This window comes from Sus scrofa, chromosome 15 (assembly GCF_054392235.1).
Source record: "Sus scrofa isolate SSC_HxYL_T2T_F1_AM1 chromosome 15, Sscrofa_HxYL_maternal_Yorkshire_Landrace_v2.0, whole genome shotgun sequence".
In the NCBI taxonomy this organism is placed as follows: Eukaryota; Metazoa; Chordata; class Mammalia; order Artiodactyla; family Suidae; genus Sus; species Sus scrofa.
The window spans coordinates 146,740,460-146,761,282 of NC_139397.1; the positions used below are offsets into that span (position 1 = coordinate 146,740,460).

At 41.8% G+C, this 20,823-nt stretch overlaps 1 protein-coding gene across 1 annotated transcript in view; it reads right to left on the reverse strand.

The window, feature by feature from the left end:
- The window catches only part of PDE6D (phosphodiesterase 6D), a 50,518-nt gene extending 30,073 nt beyond the window's left edge, over window positions 1-20,445 (reverse strand). Inside the window, exon 1 of the mRNA XM_003483755.5 lies at window positions 20,233-20,445. Within this exon, the coding sequence (XP_003483803.1) occupies window positions 20,233-20,282 (50 nt within the window). The 5' untranslated portion in view covers window positions 20,283-20,445. The remainder of the gene's footprint in view (window positions 1-20,232) is intronic.
- Between the last annotated feature and the right edge of the window lie 378 nt (window positions 20,446-20,823).

Below are 20,823 nucleotides of genomic sequence, written 5' to 3' on the forward strand. Positions count from 1 at the left end.
TATACTACGCCATCAGACAGGGAAGGGTGGTCTATACCAGATGAACAAAGAATTGATATGGGAGTTAAAAGACGTTTCTAGGAAATAAGATTTTAAGGAACTGAAAAAAAGTTTGGAATAACTACATTTTTTCAGGGGAAAATAGCCATTGGAGCTTATACAGTTTGTGTGCAAGAAGGAAAACAAGCAAGCATGGAAGAGAGAGAAAAAAAAATCAAATGTCTGAAAAATTGTTATGGACGGGGAGTTCCGGGTATGGCTCAGTGGAAATGAACTTGACTAGTACCCAAGAAGATGCGGGTTTGATCCCTGGCCTCCCTCAGTGGGTTAAGGATCCTGCGTTGCCTTAAGCTGTGGTGAAGGTCTCAGACGAAGATCCTGTGTTGCTGTGGCCGTGACGGGAGGCCGGCAGGTGCAGCTCCCATTTGATTCCTAGACTGGGAAGTTCCAGATACTGCAGGGGTGGTCCTATAAATAAATAATAATAATAAATGTTGTTATGGACAAAATAAAAATCTGCTGCTGCAGTGCTGTAAATAGATAGAGAAACACTATAAGGGGACATGCATAATATTTCACTGATAAAAACATGTTTGGGAAGCAGCACAGCTAATAAACTGAAGTTGATGCAGATTAATAACCAGCCTCCATTAACTCCCTCCTGGGACATCAGAGACCCCAGGAGTATAAGTCTCCCCTGGCAGTGCTTTAGGAACCAACAACAAACAGTGGACTATTTACCCAAAGGCTTCTCTCTGAGTGCAGAAAGAATATCAAGAAGCTCAAACATGGGGTGTCTTTGCAGCTTCTTGGCAATACTCTTCTTCCACTAGACATAGAGAGGGGAATTTTTTTTTTTTTTTTTTGCCCCTGAGGGCTTCCCTATGGAAATTAGAAATGCTTAGCATAACTTTTAGAATGACAGTATTTAATATAGAAATATTCCTAAGTCACCATCAGACGGTTATTCCTGAAAAATAATTTCTAAAAAACAATAAAATAGGAAAACTTTCATATAAAGTTATCTGGAGCATTATATGAACCAGCTGGTACACTTTATCAGACATTCCTTATTAAATGGGCCATCCGAGTAAATTTCTGTTTAAATGGACAGAAGAAACGAAAAGGGAAGTCGTTACCAAGAAATGGAAAGAATTCTGATGTCAGATGATGCATGACATACATCTCTTGGGTGTAAGAATCTTTGACAGAATCATACACAATCATAATAGTCCCACTGATTTTTTGGTTTGTTTGTTTTTTCTAGGGTCGCACCCAAAGCATATGGAGGTTCCCAGGCTAGGGGTCTAATCGGAGCTGTAGCTGCCGGCCTACACCACAGCCACAGCCACACCGGATCCTTAACCCACTGAGCGAGGCCAGGGACTGAACCCGAAACCTCATAGTTCTTAGTTGGATTCGTTAACCACTGAGCCATGACGGGAACTCCCAGATCCCGCTGATCTTTATATTCAGTACTTATTTACTGAATAATGGTGATGGCTAACATGTGTTGAGTGCCAGATATTAGCTAAGTGCTTCATTCACATCTAAATTAATCCTTACAACCCTATGTAATAGGCATTATTATTATAGTCCTTGTATGGATGAGGAATCTGTAGTTTCGAGATGGCAGGTACCATGCTCAAAGGTTGCAAAGCCAATAAGTTAAAGAGTGGTTTTTTGGGAGGTTTTTTTTTGTTTTTGTTTTTGTTTTTTTTTTTTTTTTGGCTGCGTCCTCGGCATACAGAAATTCCCGGGGCCAAGGACTGAACCTATGCCGAAGTTACCACAATGCCAGATCCTTACCCTGCTGTACCACAGGGGACCTTCCTAAAGTTGGTTTTTGAGTGCCTGGTTTCAACATCCATTCTCCTAGCTTTGTATGTCATAAACAGCCCTCCTGCGTGCCCCGTATGCAACAGGGAGAAACTATACTCAAGACTAGGGGACAGAAAGCCCAGAATTAAACCCACGCACCTACAGCCAACTAATCTATGACAAAGGAGGCAAGACTGTACAATGGAGAAAAGACAGTCCCTTCAATAAGTGGTGTTGGGAAAACTGGACAGCTATATGTAAGAGAATGCAATTAGAACACTTCCTAACACCATACACAAAAATAAACTCAAAATGGATTAAAGACCTAAACATAAGGCCAGATACTATATTTCTTAGAGGAAAACATAGGCCAAACACTTTCTGACATAAACCACAGCAATATCTTCTCAGATCCATCTCCTAGAGTAATGACAATAAAAACAAAAATAAACAAACGGGACCGAATTAAACTGAAAAGTTTTTGCATAGCAAAGGAAACCCTAAACAAAATGAAAAGACAACTCACAGAATGGGAGAAAATACTTGCAAATGATGTGACCAACAAGGGATTAATCGTCAAAATTTATAAATACCTCCTGTAGCTCAATACCAAAAACAACAAACAGCCCCATCAAAAAACGGGCAGAAGATCTAATTCTCCGAAGAGGACATACAGATGGCCAAAAAACACATGAAAAGATGTTCAACATCACTAATTATTAGAGAAATGCAAATCAAAACCACTATGAGGTACCACCTTACACCAGCCAGAATGGCCATCATCAAAAAGTCTACAAACAATAAATGCTGGAGAGGGTGTGGAGAAAAGGGAACCCTCTTACACTGTTGGTGGGAATGTAAATTGGTACAACCACTGTGGAAAACAGTATGGAGATTCCTCAAAAAACTAAAAATAGAATTACCATTTGATCCAGCAACGCCACTCCTGGGCATCTATCCAGAGAAAACCATGACTCGAAAAGATACACATACTCCAATGTTCACTGCAGCACTATTTGCAATAGCCAAGACATGGAAACAACCTAAATGTCCATCGACAGAGGAGTGGATGAAGAAGATGTTGAAATTACTCAGCCATTCAAAGGAAAGGAATAATGGCATTAGCAGCAACATGGATGGGCCTAGAAATTATCATGCTAAGTGAAGTTGGTCAGACAGTGAGACACCAATGTCATATGCTTATCACTTACATGTGGAATCTAGGAAAAGGCTACAATGAACTTCTCTGCAGAACAGATACCAACTCATAGACTTTGAAAAACTTATGGTTTCCAAAGGATACAGGCGGGGGGGGGGTAGGCTGGGGGTTTGGGATGGAAATGCTATAAAACTGGGTTGTGATGATCGTTGTACAACTATAAATGTCATAAAATTTGTTGAGTTTAAAAAAATAAAATAAAGACATCACAATAAAAAAACAAAAAGAAAGAAAAAAGACTAGGGGACAGAAGATGAGTAAGTCATGATCCCGAAGCCTGCAGTACAGGACAAGCAGTTCTTTCAGGGCATGAGGCCAGAGAAGCACTTCAAACACTGCAGAATACAGGATGGCTTCCGGTGCTGTGGAATGCCGGCTCAGATCATGCAGCTGGTGTAATCCACAGGTCAGAACGAATTTACTTTTGGAGACCCTGATTCTTAACCTTCCTTGGTGGGTAGAAGACATATTTACAAAAAGGACACACTACGTGACTAGACACATTTTTTTTTTTTACCTCAGGCAAGTGTTCTAGAATCACTCTAACTATCTAAAATCAATAAAGCCACAACAACGTCCAGGTAACAGATCTAGTTGTAGTTGAGAGGTTGGTCTCTTCCCCATTCAAATGTTAAGGGGTGTTGCTGGACAATCCAGTTTAGTCAGGACTGGTGGATAGAATCAGTCTCAGGTTGAGGTTACTGTCTCTTCCGAGTTTCTATAAAATCTCCAATGGCTAAGGGAAACTCCACTGATTGCATTAGCCTAGCAATGGCTATAAAGGTCAATAATTCTTAATCTATGATTCATTACCAACGCAGACAGATAAATAAAGTCCTACCCTTCAGCATTTCTCAGCATTCGCTTCCTAGCAGGCTAGTTCAACTTGATAACTGCAGACATTTAAGGCCAGGGAAAAGGTGAACAGTATTTCCAGCCTTATCTGGCATCTGGCTCCATTAATCACTTGAAGCTGGTCTTCAAAGAAAGAGGAGGCAGGGTAAAGGAACTAATAGCTCAGTACCTACATTCAACACACATGCGAAGTGCTGTCCAAAGGGCTCCTCTCTTTTCTGTTTTTCAATCTTATCTCCTTTAATAATGATACTCACATGAAACAGTACTGCTCTCAGAAGTTAAAATACCTTTCCCAGGAACTCACAGCTAGTCAACATAGCGAGCATTCAAGCAGCGGCCTGTCCACACTACATACTCTTGGGAAGAAAGTGGCTTCAGCCAGCTGCAAAAATCCTGGTTATCTTTGTGAGGACAGGCCCCCACTGCTAGAAGAGCTAAGGAAACCGGTGAGAGGGTGAGAAAGGCACGACAGACCCCCAAATATACCAGAGAAGTGGTCCTTTTGCCCCTCCTAACAGTGTTCTTTTGGGATATGGTTAGTAGAGAATAAGAACTATGTATTGAGCTATTGATGCTGTTCAGTCTTCCGTCAGTATTTGTGGGGGGATTGGTTCCAGGACCCTCCATCAAAACATAATTTGTGGATGCTCAAGTCCCTTATTTATAAGATGGCATAGTACTTGCTTATGATCTACACACATCCTCCCGTACACTTGAAATCATCTACAGAAATTTATAATACTGAACACAATGTAAATGCTATGTAAACAGTTGCTGGTGTGGAATTTTCTGGAATTTTTTGGAATTTTCTGGAATTTTTTTTCCTGAATAGTTTTGATTTGCAGTTGCACTCCCTGGATGTGGAACCCATGGGTATGGAGGGCTGACTGATCCACAATGGAAACAAAATTCTATTTATGAAAATAAAACTTCCCTTATAAGTTGCATTCAATTAATTACTTCAAATTAATGATCTCCTTGAAATGTAGCTATGTGTTCGAACACTAAAACGTACACCTCACGCTTTTCTATCTCCTGAATGAAGCCGTAATTCCTTATTTGAAAGATACTCAAGACTTTATAATTTGCTTTTAAGAACTAAAAATTTGCCATGTTATAGGCAATCTGAAATTAACTGACATAGAAAGTTTATTACATAGTTTTTGATATAAAGACTACTTATCCTATACAGTTAATCTTCTAAGAAGATGCAAAAAGAAATAAGAAAAACCTCAGGCAAGGAAAGCATTTGGCAGTGTGATCCATATTACAACATGAAGAACTTCTTTGGTTTAAAGGGTAGGAGTTAGTATTTGAAGTCAATCTTGCCAACTGTAGATTTGCTCATAAGAGCTTGTTCAGATAGTCAGGTTAACATTTTTCTGCACACAGTAAGAAAAAGTTTTATATATTTGGCAAGATCAAAACTACTATTTCTCAGAAATTCACATAGGTGATTTACTAGTATTATATTTGCCTCACTAAAGAGCCCAAGGAACAATGGTCAGAGAGTGATAACAAAAAATTTATTTTACTTGAAGGCTAATATTACCATAGCACTCTTTGCTTTCTCACTAAATCCTTTCCCCTCAACTCTCCAAAGAGAGCTGCTACTGTCATTTTCCCTTCCTGCTACTAGAATTCATGCTCACCACTTCATTCACATATTTATTCCCCAAACACGCACTGAAGTTCTACTGTGTATCGGGCACAAGTTGTGTGGGGGATTCTACACCTGTGTTACTCAAAACGTGGTCCCAGACTGGTGCTGGTTTGTGAATGTGCTGGGTACCACCTGCGACGAGTGTTTAAAAAATTTGATAGCAATTTAGCAGAGTAATTTGAATGTTGATTCTAATAATAACATTTTTGAATTATATTTTGTATGTCACTTTTCTAATAATTTTTATAAAAATATCAGTCTGTAAAGGATTAGAAGTAAAAACCTGGTTTGTTACCAGTAATAGTTTTAGAAGCACTGTTCCAGAGGATAGAAAGGCAAGACCTCTGCTCTTGCATGGGCTTGGCTAATCTTCAGTGAGTGTCTAAAAAAAAGTCCTTCCATTCTCAGACATACACATTTCTTTTTTTCTTTAAATATTTTAGCATATTTTTGTATGTAATTTATATATGGTTGGATCATATGACTAAACACATTTATTTATTGTTACTGTAAACACATATGTAAGTGTAAATAAATGTTAATTTACAGCTTAGGGGTGAACTGCCTCAGTCAGCAACCTATGCTTGAGAAAGGGACAGGGTCAGTTATCAAACATTGATATCCAAATCTAAACCAGAGGGATTGTTAAATTAGCACAAGAAACATAGGGAAAATTATTTCATTGATGAAATGGGCCATGTTCAAAATATGTGGTAGGCAGAGTTCCCTCATGGCTCAGCAGGGTAAGGATCTAGCATTGTCACTGCACTGCTAGGGCTCTGGCTACAGCTGTCCAGACACATACACTTCTGAGGAACATATAAAGTTCAGGCCTGTAAACAGGTTTGGGGAATATTAATTTTTTTAAAAAAGGTTGTAAGGTAAGGAGTTCCCCTCTGTGGCTCAGTGGTTATTGAATCTGACTAGGAACCACGAGGTTGTGGGTTCAATCCCTGGCCTCGCTCAGTGGGTTAAGGATCCGGCATTGCCATGAGCTGTGGTGTAGGTCGCAGACTCAGCTCAGATCCTGCGTTGCTGTGGCTCTGGTGTAGTCGGCGGCTACAGCTCCAATTAGACCCCTAGCCTGGAAACCTCCATATGCCTCGGGTGTGGCCTTAAGAAAGACCAAAAAAAAAAAAAAAAAAAGGTTGTAAGGTATCAATAGGTTAACAGAAGAATGGAGAAGGGTGAGATAAGAAGGAAGGTCAAGAAGAAAAGGCTTATTTAATAAAGAACAGGCAATTACCATGCAACCAGGAGGGCAGCAGGTATAATGAACTGCTATAAGTCGTGGAGTGAGGTCAAAGCTTACTGGAGGGAGGAAGACATTGAATCTAGCCTCTGCCAACCTTTCCATTCTCTAGTCACCCCTGCACAGCCTGTCCTCCAGCCATCCCTCCTTGCTGTACTTCCCAAAGACAATATCTTCTTTTGCTTGAGTGTTTAGCAGACCTACAACATCCCACCCTTCAGTACTCTCCTTAAGGACCCGACGCTATTGTCAACCTCTCTGATTACGGTCCCTGATACACCCCAAGACAAGGCTTTGATTCCTCATCAGTGCACCTGTACACTTGTTTATACCTGCATCACAGCACTCATGAGCATGTATTGTTATGTGTGTAAGTTTGCAAGTCAAATTCCCCTGGCACTATATTATTTATCCTTTTCTTCTCAGTGCTCAGCACATAACTGGCTCTCAAATATGTGTTGAACCCCACTGAGCATCAGAGAACTGACAAGTCAGAGGGGTTGATTAGAATTCTTGTTCAGGCTGAACAACCAGAAAGCAAGGCTCACTGAAGAGTGTCTCGAAGCCAAACAAGGAGGGCTGCTCATTCAGGGTTCAGCAGGCTGTGGAAAGGGCGGCTTAGAGCTGGAGCTCAGCAAAAAACAAACAGCGACAAACAAACCAAAAACCCCATTCTACTTAAGGAGAACAGTTAAGTCAGTCACCCAAATTGCAGGTAAAAACATATTAGGATTTAAAAGCCCATTCTGTACTAAGTTGAATTCCTGACTTGGCAGAGCACCTGTAAATTATACGTGGGCATGCGGCTCATTACCTGCAGTCTGAGGAATTTCAAGGTAAGGAGAATTTTCAGGCAAAATGGCTGACTAAGCACAGATGGCGTATGCTAATGCCTACTGGGCAGACCCGAGCAATAGGAGGCAAAGCGTCTATACCAAAGTCACAGGCACGAAGAAACACCTCCCCCTTCTCATTCCTCTGGGGTGGAAGCAGCTGCAAAGACCAGCAGGAAACAAAGGGAGTTTCTATTTAGTGGTATCCTGAGCATTTTCATCATAGAAATGCCTTTCTTTGCTCTGTTTTCCTAGTTCTTGGTTCAGTGGCTTTTTCTTCTCGTTCTCGGTCCTTTAACTCTGCCTTTACGAGCTCTCCCCTCTCAAACCCTCTCCTCCGTGTTGACTTTCCGAACTCATTTCCTTCTCTTACTCCCACTTTCAGCAATTCTTAAACATCAAAGCCCTCCTAGGCTCCTTTTGCACCAGCATTGGTTATACAGAGCATCCTATTTTTTAGGGCATTTTAAGAACAAATTCTAATTGATGGACATTTAAACATCTTTCTCCTCCCAATAATTTCCCAGGGATTTTCCCTGTGGTATTTTTCCTCCTTATGGGGCAAGGTGAGAAGACATAAATGGATCCCTGAGAAACCTGGTTTCAGTATCCTTGAAACAGAATATGGGGCAGCGTAATCAGTGGTGATATCCCAGTGAAACAATACTCTGGCCCCAGGTAGAGGTACCAGGCTTGGAAAGCACACAATCAAAATTCAGACTGGCCCTGGGAAACAGGGGATGCAAGTAATTTAGTATTGAGAAAAAGATCACTACTTGAAACATAACACAGTCTTCTCACTAGCAAAGTCAAACAATGAAACAAACCTTTCTTTTTCTAGTAGGTCTATTATTCTACTGATGTATGTGCAGTTATGAGCCTGAAACTGCTCAGAAACAAGCTAGAATAGACATAACCAAAGAGATTCATAGACACTCCCTTTGCATTTTTATTTGCTTCCCAGAACCTCCTGACTGAAGAGATAGCACAGGGCACTTCCCCAAAGGTGCAGGCCCCAAAGGAGTAACAACTATTTCTTATACGCTAATTAGAGGAATAGGAATATTCCCTTAAATCCTATCAAAATCCACATTCAGAAATCCCTGAATTTTACCTAGCTTTAAAAATGCTACAGTATTGGAGTTCCCATTGTGGCACAGTGGTTAATGAATCTGACTAGGGACCATGAGGTTTTGGGTTCCATCCCTGGCCTTGCTCAGTGGGTTGGGGATTCGGCGTTGCCATGAGCTGTGGTGTAGGTTGCAGACGCGGCTCGGATCCAGCGTTGCTGTGGCTCTGGCGTAGGCTGGTGGCTACAGCTCCGATTTGACCCCTAGCCTGGGAACCTCCATATGCTGCAGGAAGCGGCCCTAGAAAAAGGCAGAAAAAGACAAAAAAAAAAAAAAAACAACCCAAAAAACAAAAAACTAACGTATTGAGAAATAAACATTCAAATTATAGCCCTTTTTTAAAAAAAGCAAAGCCAAAGACGATTTTGGCTTTCAAATGGCACATATGTGCCAGGTAGGGGGCTTGCCTCACTATCACTCCAACAGTGATAATTCCCAGAATTGGGAAAAAGGCTTCAGATGTCTAACCTGCAGTTAAAAAAAAAAAAAAGGCAAGAAAAAAAAAAAAAAAAGGCACTCAGACTCTGGCTTTATCGACACCCTGAAACATGAAACCTACAAATTTCCAAAACAGAAAGCACCTCTGAACTTTAAAGCAAAGATAAATAATTTTAACAATGTAATAGTAAGCCTAATGCATTTATAGAGCTATAGTTTTTAGAGCGACTTGCCATACATTATTCCACTTAAATTTCATAACACTGCTGTAAGGCAGATGGAGCAAGAGTGATCCTTGTTTTATAGATTCCGAGGAACTTGCACAAAGTTAGATAAGTTTAAATAAGTGACTTTTATTCTTTAATAAAATCTACCTACTCAAGCTACTCCTCTGATCTCTGCTTTCTCAAGTCACCAGATTTCTTGAAAGAGTAATTTATTCTTACTGAATTTATTTTCTCATCTATTATTCATTTTTTTTAATCTTGGCAGATGATTGATTGTTAATTTGATTCCCCCCAAAACTACTATTCTCAAAATCTGCTTTTCTCAGAAAGACCACCAGTGGCCTACAAGGTGTCACGAGACTCTCAATGAGTGAATGCAATTTCCATCAACTTCAAGGACTTGTTTTTGATCCTCATTCTTGACACCAGCTCCCCTCTGAAACCCTCTCTTCCCTCATTTTTCCATCACTTTCCTTCCTCTGTTACTCCCCAGTATCTTTAAAATTAAACTGCTCAACGCCTACTCATCATCCACGATCCTATTCAAATGACAATTCTTGTCTTCCAGAACACCTCCAGCAGGAGTCATTCTTTCTCTGGGGTTGCCACAAGACTTTATACGACTAGGCATGAATTACATTGTGTTCCGATTGTTCTCATCTTCTCCTCTGTCTCTGTCTCTCCCTCCATCCCTCATAAAACTTCTTTGGATATGGAAACTGGCCTATCATTTTCTATCTCTTGGGTTTAGCAAACTGGCCCTTACAGACCCTACTAACAAATGCCTGAATGAACCACTAGTAAGTGGCAGCACTAAGGCCAGAGCTCTTTGCTTTTATCCTTTCTACAGAAGATGGCTCAAAAGCAAAGGCTTTTCAGTCTTTCACTTCTCATTCCACGAAAGTGATCAGGCTAGAGCCTCAGATTTAGTCTCTTAAATATTTTTGGCAGTGACCTGTCTATGAACCAGGTAGTGGTGCCACTACCTGGTATAGTTACACCCCTCCTACAATTTGCCCATCCACTCTCTCTCCACCATGAGAGGAGGACACAGGGAGAAGGTGGCCACCTGTAAGCCAGGAACAGAGTCCTGCCCAGGAACCAAACCAGTCAGGACCTTGACCTTAGACTTCCCAGCCTTCAGAACTGTTGAGAAATAAATGCCTGTTGTCTCAGCTACCCAGTCTATGGTATTTTGTTGTGGCAGCCATAGTAGACTAAGACATGCTACTTAAATACTTTCTGGAAAATTTTTTTTTCAGCTAACTCTAATTGTTAAAAAATTCTTCCTTATTCCAAGCTAAATCCTTTATCTGAGAGCTGAGGAAAAATGAATATAGGGGATATGCTCACAATGGAAGAGAATAACTTTCGAGTGAAAAATAAATCTGTAACAAACACCGAGGAAAAATTTTAAACCCAAAATTGATAATACGGCAACAAAAAGAAAATTTCCAGAAAGGCATTATGGTATACTATTAAAAATAGTAGTATGGGAGTTACCGTCAGGGCTCAGTGGAAGCAAATCTGGCTAGTAACCATGAGGACGCAGGTTTGATCCCTGGCCTCGCTCAGTGGGTTAAGGATCTGGTGTTGCCATGAGCTGTGGTGTAGGTCGCAGATGTGGCTCGGATCTGGTGTGGCTGTGGCTGTGGGGGAGACTGGCAGCTGCAGCTCTGATTCAACTCCTAGCTTGGGAACCTCTGCATACTGCAGGTGCGGCCCTGAAAAGACAAAAGACAAAAAAAAAAAAAAAAAAAAAAGTAGTATGTAGAAAAACAAACTAAGGTTTAACTTAAGGTTCTACCTTTATCTGACTGACAACCTCGTCAGTCCTCATTTCCTCCATCTATAAAGGATAAATAATAACATACAGAGTTGTGATAATGTAATAATGTAGCAAATGTTTTGAAAAACTGAAAAAGACTAAGAACTTCAGATATTATTAGGATATCTCCTTTCTTCTTGTGGCTATGTTTACAGCGTTATTTATTTAGAGCTATTTTTGTTTAGTTCTCTAGACTTTATCTAAATTCAGAGGCAAAAATTGCTCTCCATAACTTTTAAATCAGTGGATCCACAACACACTAAACAAAATACATCATCATTACTGAGGATCTAAGAAAAGAGTTGTCAGAAAACAAAAAGGAAAGATATCATGCTTTGATCGCATCAAATCACAAAAAAATGTTTTGTCTATTTTAGGTGTAGGACACATCTCAGTAGAAATACTTGCTGAAAAAGCGTCCTTGTTAACTAAGAAAGGCTGCCACCAAATCAATGAACTGCAGTGTTGGACGGATTTGAGTTCCTTTGGAAATCACCTAACACCTGATCTGATGGGAACGCCATTTCCTTCGGCAATACTCTTGACAGACAGGATCCATCTGCTGCTTAAAACAGTTTCTGGAAAAATTATACTTCTTCAGGTTAACTCTGTTTATTAAACTGCGCTAAGCTCTGTCCCCTGTTAACTTCTAACCCTGTGTCCTCTAAAAGCCACACAGAACACATTTAATTTTTTCTCTTTAAAAAAGCCTTTTTTAGGAATTCCCCTTGTGGCTCAATGGATTAAGAACCTGACTGGTATCCCTGCGGATGCAGGTTCAATCCTTAGCCTCACTCAGTGGGTTTAGGATCCGGTGTTGCCCTGAGCTGTGGTGTAGGTTGCAGACGTGGCTCAGATCTAGCGTGGCTGTGGCTGTGGCTCGCAGCTACAGCTTGGATTTGAACCCTAGCCTGGGAACTTCCAATATCTGCAAGTATGGTTGTAAAATGGAAAAAAAAAAAAAAAAAAAAGAACAGTTTTTTTAAACTTTAAAAGAGAACACTCAAGTCCTTTGTCCAACTCATCTCCAAGTTAATCCTCCTCGGTTCTCCAATTACCGTACTGACATGTTTCAAGTGCCTCTCCTCTGAACCAGCTCCACTTTGCTGTGTGCCCCCCACCCCTCACCACCGTAGACTAAGCAAATGCCTCCATAAACAGTATGCTGCTTTAGCCTAATCCATTGAGCTCTTTATGGATATTGGACTCCAAGAAAAATATATTTGTTTTTCTTGTCAGCTTCAAAATTATCGGCAGGTCAAAAGGAAAAGAAGAATATTGCTCCTAAAATCTTGCTAATTTGAGTTTTAAGCATTCAAACAATGGTTGGAACAGTCAGATTACCAGACAAGATGGCCTTGCCTTTGCAGTATCTTCCTATGACACTAAAGCTCAGGAATAGGGACTGGTCCATATGTTTAGAAGTCAAGTCCTGTCCTAACATGGGGATTTGTGGACACAGAGTGCTAACAAGTGAAGCCTGTGCGGCAAAGCCTGATGAGAACCTAGATCTGGCAAGCCTCAGTATCTCTACTAGTCCCTTATCAAAGACACTGATGATACAACTGAGATTTTCCATGAGAGTCTAACCATATTCTGTTCCATTTTTCCAGAAGTTAATATTTCACTATAAACACAATTCTGGAAAGAAATTCAGAAAGTCTGAAGACTACAAGGATCTAATTACGCTGCAAATTTCTCCCCCAAATGCAAAAGCAGTAATTCCTGTTTAAAAATCCCAAATAACACAGTCAGTAGGACATTATAGTCATTTCATCCATTCAGGATAACAACAACTTCTCAGAGCCCATGTACAAGGATCTTTGAGAACAAACTACCAATCACTATCCATGTGAAGTCAGTAACTAGACAATCTGTGATCAACAGTGCTTTTTGACTGTATGGGTGGTACATTCTGGTTACCTTCCCAAAATCTGAATTGGTAAGACAAACACTATGTTCAGGAATTATAAACCCCAGACTCATTTTTAACATTTGGCCAAAGCATCTCTTAGGCAATACAGACATTCAAGAGAACTTCAACAGTCTGCTATTATTTTTATTTTTATGGCTACACCCACAGCATGCGGAATTTCCTGGGCCAGGGATTGAATCTGGCCTTGCCGTGAGCTGTGTAGGTCACTTTGACCTATGCTGGATTGAACCCGTGCCTCCAGAGCAACCAAAGCTGCTGCAGTCAGATTCTTAATCCACTGTGCCATGGTGGGAACTCCAACAGTCTACTATTCTTTTTTATTTATTTTTTTTAATTAGGGCCACACCTGCGCCATATGGAAGTTCCCAGGCTAGGGACTGAATCAGCGCTATAGCCGCTGGCCTACACCACAGCCACAGCCACTCCAGATCTGAGGTGTGTCTGTGACCTACACCACAGCTCACTGCAACGCTGGATCCTTAACCCACTGAGGGAGGCCAGGGATCGAACCTGTGTCCTCATGGTTACTAGTCAGATTTGTTTCTGCTGCACCACGGCAGGAACTCCAACAGTCTGCTATTCTTTTTTTTTTTTTTTTTTTTTTTGTCTTTTTGCCTTTTCGAGAGTCGCATCTGCAGCATATGGAGGTTCCCAGGCTAGGGGGTGATACGGAACTGCACCTGCCAGCCTACACCACAGCCACAGCAACGCAGGATCTGAGCCGCATCTGCGACCTATACCCCAGCTCATGGCAAGGCCAGATCCTTCACCCACTGAGCAAGGCCAGGGATCGAACCTGCAACCTCATGGTTTCTAGTCGGATTTGTTAACCACTGCACCACGACAGGAACTCCAGTCTACTATTCTTAATATGGAAATCTAAGTGCATATAAGACATGAAGCTAAATTTTTTTTTTTTTTTTTTTGTCTTTTGTCTTTTTTGTTGTTGTTGTTGTTGCTATTTCTTGGGCCGCTCCCGCGGCATATGGAGGTTCCCAGGCTAGGGGTTGAATCGGAGCTGTAGCCACCGGCCTACGCCAGAGCCACAGCAACGCGGGATCCAGCCGCGTCTGCAACCTACACCACAGCTCACGGCAACGCCGGATCGTTAACCCACTGAGCAAGGGCAGGGATCGAACCCGCAACCTCATGGTTCTTAGTCGGATTCGTTAACCACTGCGCCACGACGGGAACTCCCTGAAGCTAAATATTTTTGACTGAAGTAACGTCAAAGTTCTAGTGCTATGAGAAAGAGAATGTGGGGGATTTAGAAGCAAACTGTGGAGAGGAAATGCAAGAACACAAATGAAAGGTGCTTGTAGAAACTTTCTGAGTCAAACTAGTTCTTTTTTTGCTCACCTCCCACAAATTGGAATGTGATTGCTTCCTAGAAAACAAGATAAACACGTATATATCAATGCTTATTAACTGAATTGTTTCTTCAAAGGGGCAGAACAGAGATATTACACTTGCTCAGTTAGAGAATAATAGGAGTTCCCGTCGTGGCTCAGTGGTTAACGAAACGGACTAGGAACCATGAGGTTGCGGGTTCAATCCGTGGCCTTGCTCAGTGGGTTAAGGATCCGGCATTGCCCTGAGCTGTGGTGTAGACTGCAGACACGGCTTGGATCCCGAGTTGCTGTGGCTCTGGCGTAGGCCAGTGGCTACAGCTCCGATTCGACCCCTAGCCTGGGAACCTCCATATGCTGTGGGAAGCGGCCCTAGAAAAGACAAAAAAAAGAAAGAGAATGATAGCACTGACATCACTGGTTATACCTCAGAAAAATAAGTGGCTTTACAGTAACATTAACACTATCCCTATTGTCAATAAGAAGTATTAATGAAACAATGCAGTAGTTAACATTTATTACTTGCTATGTGCCAGGCACCATGCTAAGCATTTTATATGCACTCTCATTTAATCCTCATAACAACCATCTACGGAAATGAAACAGATACTGAAGTTCAGAGTGTGAATGCTCTGCCTAGCATCACAGCAGTGGAGGCAATGTCCCAACCTAGAGGCCACGCTCTGATGACTGCCCTGTGCTTTACTGCAGGTACATGCAAACTTTTGATAGATAGCAGTTACTGTCCATAAAGGACACACACACACACACACACACACACATACACAGAGCAAATGAAGCATCCCTTTTCCCCAGTGGTTGCTAACACTGAATATCACCACTCTTTCAAAAGTTTTGTCAATTAACTGGGAAAAAAGGGATCGTTTGCTTTTTTTGCCTGTGCCTGTGGCATGCAGAAGTTCTAGGGCCAGGGATCAAACCTGAGCCACAGCTGCAGTCCAATCTACAGCAGTGACGATGGTAGATCCTTAACTGCTGAGCCACATGGGAACTCTTCCTTTGCCTATTTTGAGTCAGATATTTATATTCTGGAAATTATATTAATATCTAAAGTATAAAGAAAGAAAGAAATGGAGACAATTAGCTAATCTTTAAAAAAGTTAAATTACTGCTTCATACCTTATACCAAAGTAAATTCAAATGGATTAAAACTAATGAAATAATAAAAGCATAATCCTTTCTTATAGCAGTGTCCATTTCTTGATATTAATTTAATAAAGTTATAGATTTATGTTGAGGAAAAAGTAATTTGAATAGGCAGAAGAGTGCATTATAGCCTACACTAGAAAACTAGTATAAGAGGATTTTGACAAACCTTTATCACTGAAAGTAATGAAAATTATACACATGGCACATTAAGTGAAAAAAGTTTCAAAATAATACTTATGATTCCATTTTAATAGAAGGAAATACATTAAAATTAGCTATATTAAAAGGCAATATTAAAATATTAACAAAGGTCATCACTAGACTGCTGGAGTTTATTAAGGAAAATTAAATACCATTTAAAATGCATCACTTTTGAAAATACGCCTTCTAAACAGATATAAAGGTGGTTAGACTTCTGAGAAGAAGGGTCTACAACTCACTCATTTTTATGTCCTTTAAGTGCACAGTGCCCTGTTCAGAGGTCTCCCAACAGACCTTAGTTGAATGAATGAAATGCGGAATGTAGGATTCACAAACAAAATCTCCATATCAGCTACTTAAAATACTCAAATTCGAAAACTTGCAGGAGGATCGCATTTGTGTCCCAGGTAATACTTCATCCACAACTTTAGTTTATAATTAGGAAATGTTATACTTTTAACAAACAAGAAAGAAATGCAAGACACAATGTGTAGGAGCTGAAAGGGGGTGAGGTGGAGGTGATGTGAAAAAGAAATCTTAAATTTTTTTTTCTTTTTTGGCCACCCTGTGGCACACGGAACTCCCTGGCCAAGGATCAGATCTGAGCTGTACTCGTGACATAAGCTGCAGCTGTGGCAACACAGGATCCTTAACCCACTGTTCAGGGGTAGTGATAAAACCTGCATCCCAGCTCCTAACATGCTGCGAACCCTTTGCGCCACTGTGGGAACTCCCAACATTTTATTTTTGAAAAACCTTATGGCAAATACAAAAGTTTATATTGAATTCTCTCAGACACATAAGTCAGACTAGCTCTGACTTACGAAGTATGTTATTCATACTTATTGAGTATCTATTATGGGCCTATGAGCAAGGTTCTATTTGCATAAAGGGGACATGAATATTTATAAGGAACTTACAATATGACTTCAAACTCATAACTCTGTTCATGATAAATCAATCCTATTGTAAACTATACTACATCATACTATAAAACTATAATAATAAAACCAATGTGTTCAGGAAAGTAATGGGAAGAGATAAATGGATCAATGAAACAGAAATATTACAAAAATAAACCCATGTGTTATGGTGACCTAGTATATGGCAAAGACGGCACTTCAAAACAGTGGGGAAAGGACTACTAAGTAAGGAATTCTGGGGCAACCAGCTATCCAAACAGCAAAGGAAGTTAGATTTCTACTACACATCATACGTGTCAATATATTCCAAGTGGGTTAAAGAGCTAAACATGAAGAAAAGAAAAAAACGTAGGATATTTACTTAACCTCAAGATAAGGTATTGTGTCTTCTTAAACAAAACACAAATGCAGGCCACATGAAAAATATCAATAAATTTGAAGTGCTAATTTCAACAAAAAAAACAGACAAGTGTTCAAGAAAAAACAGGCAAGCAATACGTTGAGAGAAAATATTTGCAATATACAATACAGGCAAAGGATAGGTATTATAATAAAGGACACCTACAAAACAGTAAGAAAAATAAACAACTCAATAGTAAAATGGGCAAAAACAAAATCAACCAGCAATTCACAGAAGAAAAAGAAATGGCCAAAGAGAAGATTTTGCGACTTCTTTAATAACAACAGCAATGGCAGACAATACATAATGCTCACTAGGTATCAGGTGCTTTGCTAAATACTTTAGACACCAACTTATTTAATCCTCACAACAACCCTAGGAGATAAGGTACTATTTTAATCCCTTTTTACAGATGAGGAAATTATGGCAACATAAGGGATACACACCAAGTGTGCAGGGCTGGAATTCAATTCAGACAGAATAGCTCTATAGACCAGTACAGCCCTTAATCACTAGCCTATATTACCTCTTGAGGGATCTAGGTATCAGGGAAATACAAATTAAAACAAGCTATCATCTATTGATCAAATCAGTAAAAATAAAAAAGAACAACATAGTCAATGTGGAAAACAAGCACTGTCAACATTGTTGGTAGAAGAATATAATGGAGATTTGGAGATTTTTTATAGTAAAAACTCTTCCTACAGAAAAAAAGATACTTTGAAAGAAAGTTCAGAAAGACAATTTATCCAAGAAAAGATGGACAACAGTCAGGTAGTTTCCTACTAAAACACTAATTTTATTTTTTCCTGAAGGTAGTAACAAATTCTAGAACTCCTTTCCATTTCACTCTTAATTCAGATACCAGTGAAGGCAAAGGGAGGATGAGCATCCATTGCTCCCATGCTAACATTTTTCATTGGCTGCTTCCCTTGCGATTTAATCAGCCCATGTCAAAAAATTTCCCAGAAAACACTGAAGTCATTACTTAATTGGTTAATTCATCTTCCTTTCTAGCGGATGATACAGGTTCTGCTTTCTATGTTTTTCCATATTTGTCCCTTAGCCCTTTTCTTTTCTTATATTTTCTTTTCTTTCTTCCTTCCTTTATCTTTCTTTCTCTCTCTCTCTCTCTGCCCAAGCCCATGGCCTGTGGAAGTTCCAGGGCCAGTGATCAAACCCGCACCAAGTTCTGACCTGAACCACAGCAGTGAAAATAACAGATCCTTAACCTGCTAGGCCACCAGAGAACTCCTCTCTTAGCCTCTTTCTTTCTGAACAAGGTTTCGGAGCAAAGACTGAAAGTGAGAAGCTCAAACTTTCTCTTTTGCTTTGCTTTGTTCAAAAGCCATTAAAAAGACTCTTTTTTACTTTGAGTAAAATGTTAACTCCAATCAGACAAAAATATTGCTTCTGAAATCTCTCAATTCTCCATAGTCTCTAGTTTACTGTCTATAGCATAAATGTTACATAACAAAATACATTACTTAAGGGAAAAATAAAGTCCATGTCATAGCTTTTCTAACACTTCAGCCACCCCTATCTACTTATAGGCGCTACTGTGAAGAGGAACACGGAAAGGTATATGGACCTATAAGAGGCTGTTACTAAACTTCACTGTATAAAACTGCTGGAAGTTTATCATGAACGGCAGTATGCAAAGGTGATAACGCCTATGGCAAATCAGCTTCTATTTGAAAAATTTCATTTATACATCCGAAACTTCCTGTAACTTTTTTGCTGTTGTGTTTTAAAATTTATACTTGGTTTCTGATTATGACAAAGCAATTAAAACTTGCAGGGGTGACATGGGCATTGTGAAAACACAGAGTCAGCTCAGAGAACAGGGATTGACTAAACCTCCAGGGGAGGTGCCCTAAATGGTAACTACATCTTCACTGAGAGAAGAATTTAAGCATGTTCCATATGGTAGGTATAGGAAGAGATTAAGGTCAGTAGGAAAATGTAAAATTGGAATGGACAAGATTGCATTTTTTTTTCATCTGCATCATATGGTCACAGATTAACACTCCATTAAAACACCAAGCCTCACGACAGTGAGAAGGTTGCACCCGCTGCACCGTAACAGGCCTGAGGCAATGATTTCTATATCCTACTAAATCCTACGGTGTCCCCAACGTAATCAAATAATTGCTGGACAGCTCCACCAGCTCTACGCGTTAACCACACAAACTGGACGGAGCAGAAGCCTTTGCCAGGAGTCCCAGTGCAAAACCACAATACCTCGAGGCATCGCACCGCATCTCACACACACAAATTTAGGGCCCTTATTTCGCTGGAAAATAAAACTGAGGAGCTAAGGGAGAAGCAGCGACCGCCCAATGCCTCCAAGGGCCGAGACAGAGTTAAGATGAGGTCCATCTCAGACTTCTCCCGCCGCACCTGCCTCTCCAGCCCTGGAAGGAGCCACAAGTGAGGAAGAGAAGTTGTGGAAACAAGCCGCGGGGGGTGGGGTGGGGTGGGATGGGATGGGAGAACCCGAGACAGTTCGATACCCGCTTCTGCATTTGTCCCACACAAGGTCACTCGCTCCAAGTCACTTTTCCCTGCTGCCCGGGTGGGCTTCCCGCCAAAGAGGCAGCTGGGCTTCGAGGCCAGCCCACCGCGCCCCCTCGGCCCTTGCCTGCGGGCCGCAGCTCCTTCCCGGCCTCTCTTCTCGGACCCAAGCGCGCCTTCCCGACACCCGTTTCCGACGCCCTGCGCCTCTCTAAGCTCAATTCCGGGGCTCCTCGCCTCTAACCCCGGGGCTCCCGTCAACGTCCCCTCCCTCCCTCCCTCCGGACGTCCCTCTCCGCGCCTTCTGCGCCCCGTCCCGCCGGGGACCCGGGACGCCTTTCCTTCCCTCCCTTCCCACCGCCCCCTCCCGGGTGCCCACCTGGTGCGGCCCCCGCCCCCGGCCGGTCTCCTCAGCGAGCGGCCGCCTCCCAAGTCCTCCCGGCCCCGCCCCGCTCCCGGGTGGATACAGTTTGAAGCCCCTCAGGATCTCCTTGGCCCGCTCGTCCTTGGCTGACATGATGCGGCGGCCGCCGCCTGCGGCTCTCCCTCGCTGGCCCGGCGGAGCCTCGCAGATGGTGCCCAGGAGCCGAGGACCGAGCCGGCCTGGACACCTCGGGCGAGCAGCGGCTGCGACCAGACCCGGACCCGCCTCTCCCTCCCCTCAGCTCCCACTCCTGATCCCTTCTCCTTCCCCCTGGCCGCGGAGCGCCCGCCCGGAAGCCAATGGAAAGCCCGTCTTGGCGATTGGCATCTTGATCAACCAATAGAAACACTCAGCGGCTTCGCAGGGGGACGAAGAGCGTCAATGGGAAGGGCCCATCCCGGAAAGTCCCGTAGGACAGATTTTTTCATTCGGTGTGGTTGCCTAGAGTTTGCCTCAGAGGAGGGTTGGCTTCAGATCGGCAGAGGCTCCAGGGGCTTGCTCCTGCGGCTGGGGACAGTAGGGCTCTGAGATGACGGCAGGCTGCCCTGTGCGATGTGGCGGAGACTACACTTCCCAGCATTCTAGGGGGTTGTCCGAGGGACCACATATCCCAGCACGCAACAAAAAGCCCAGG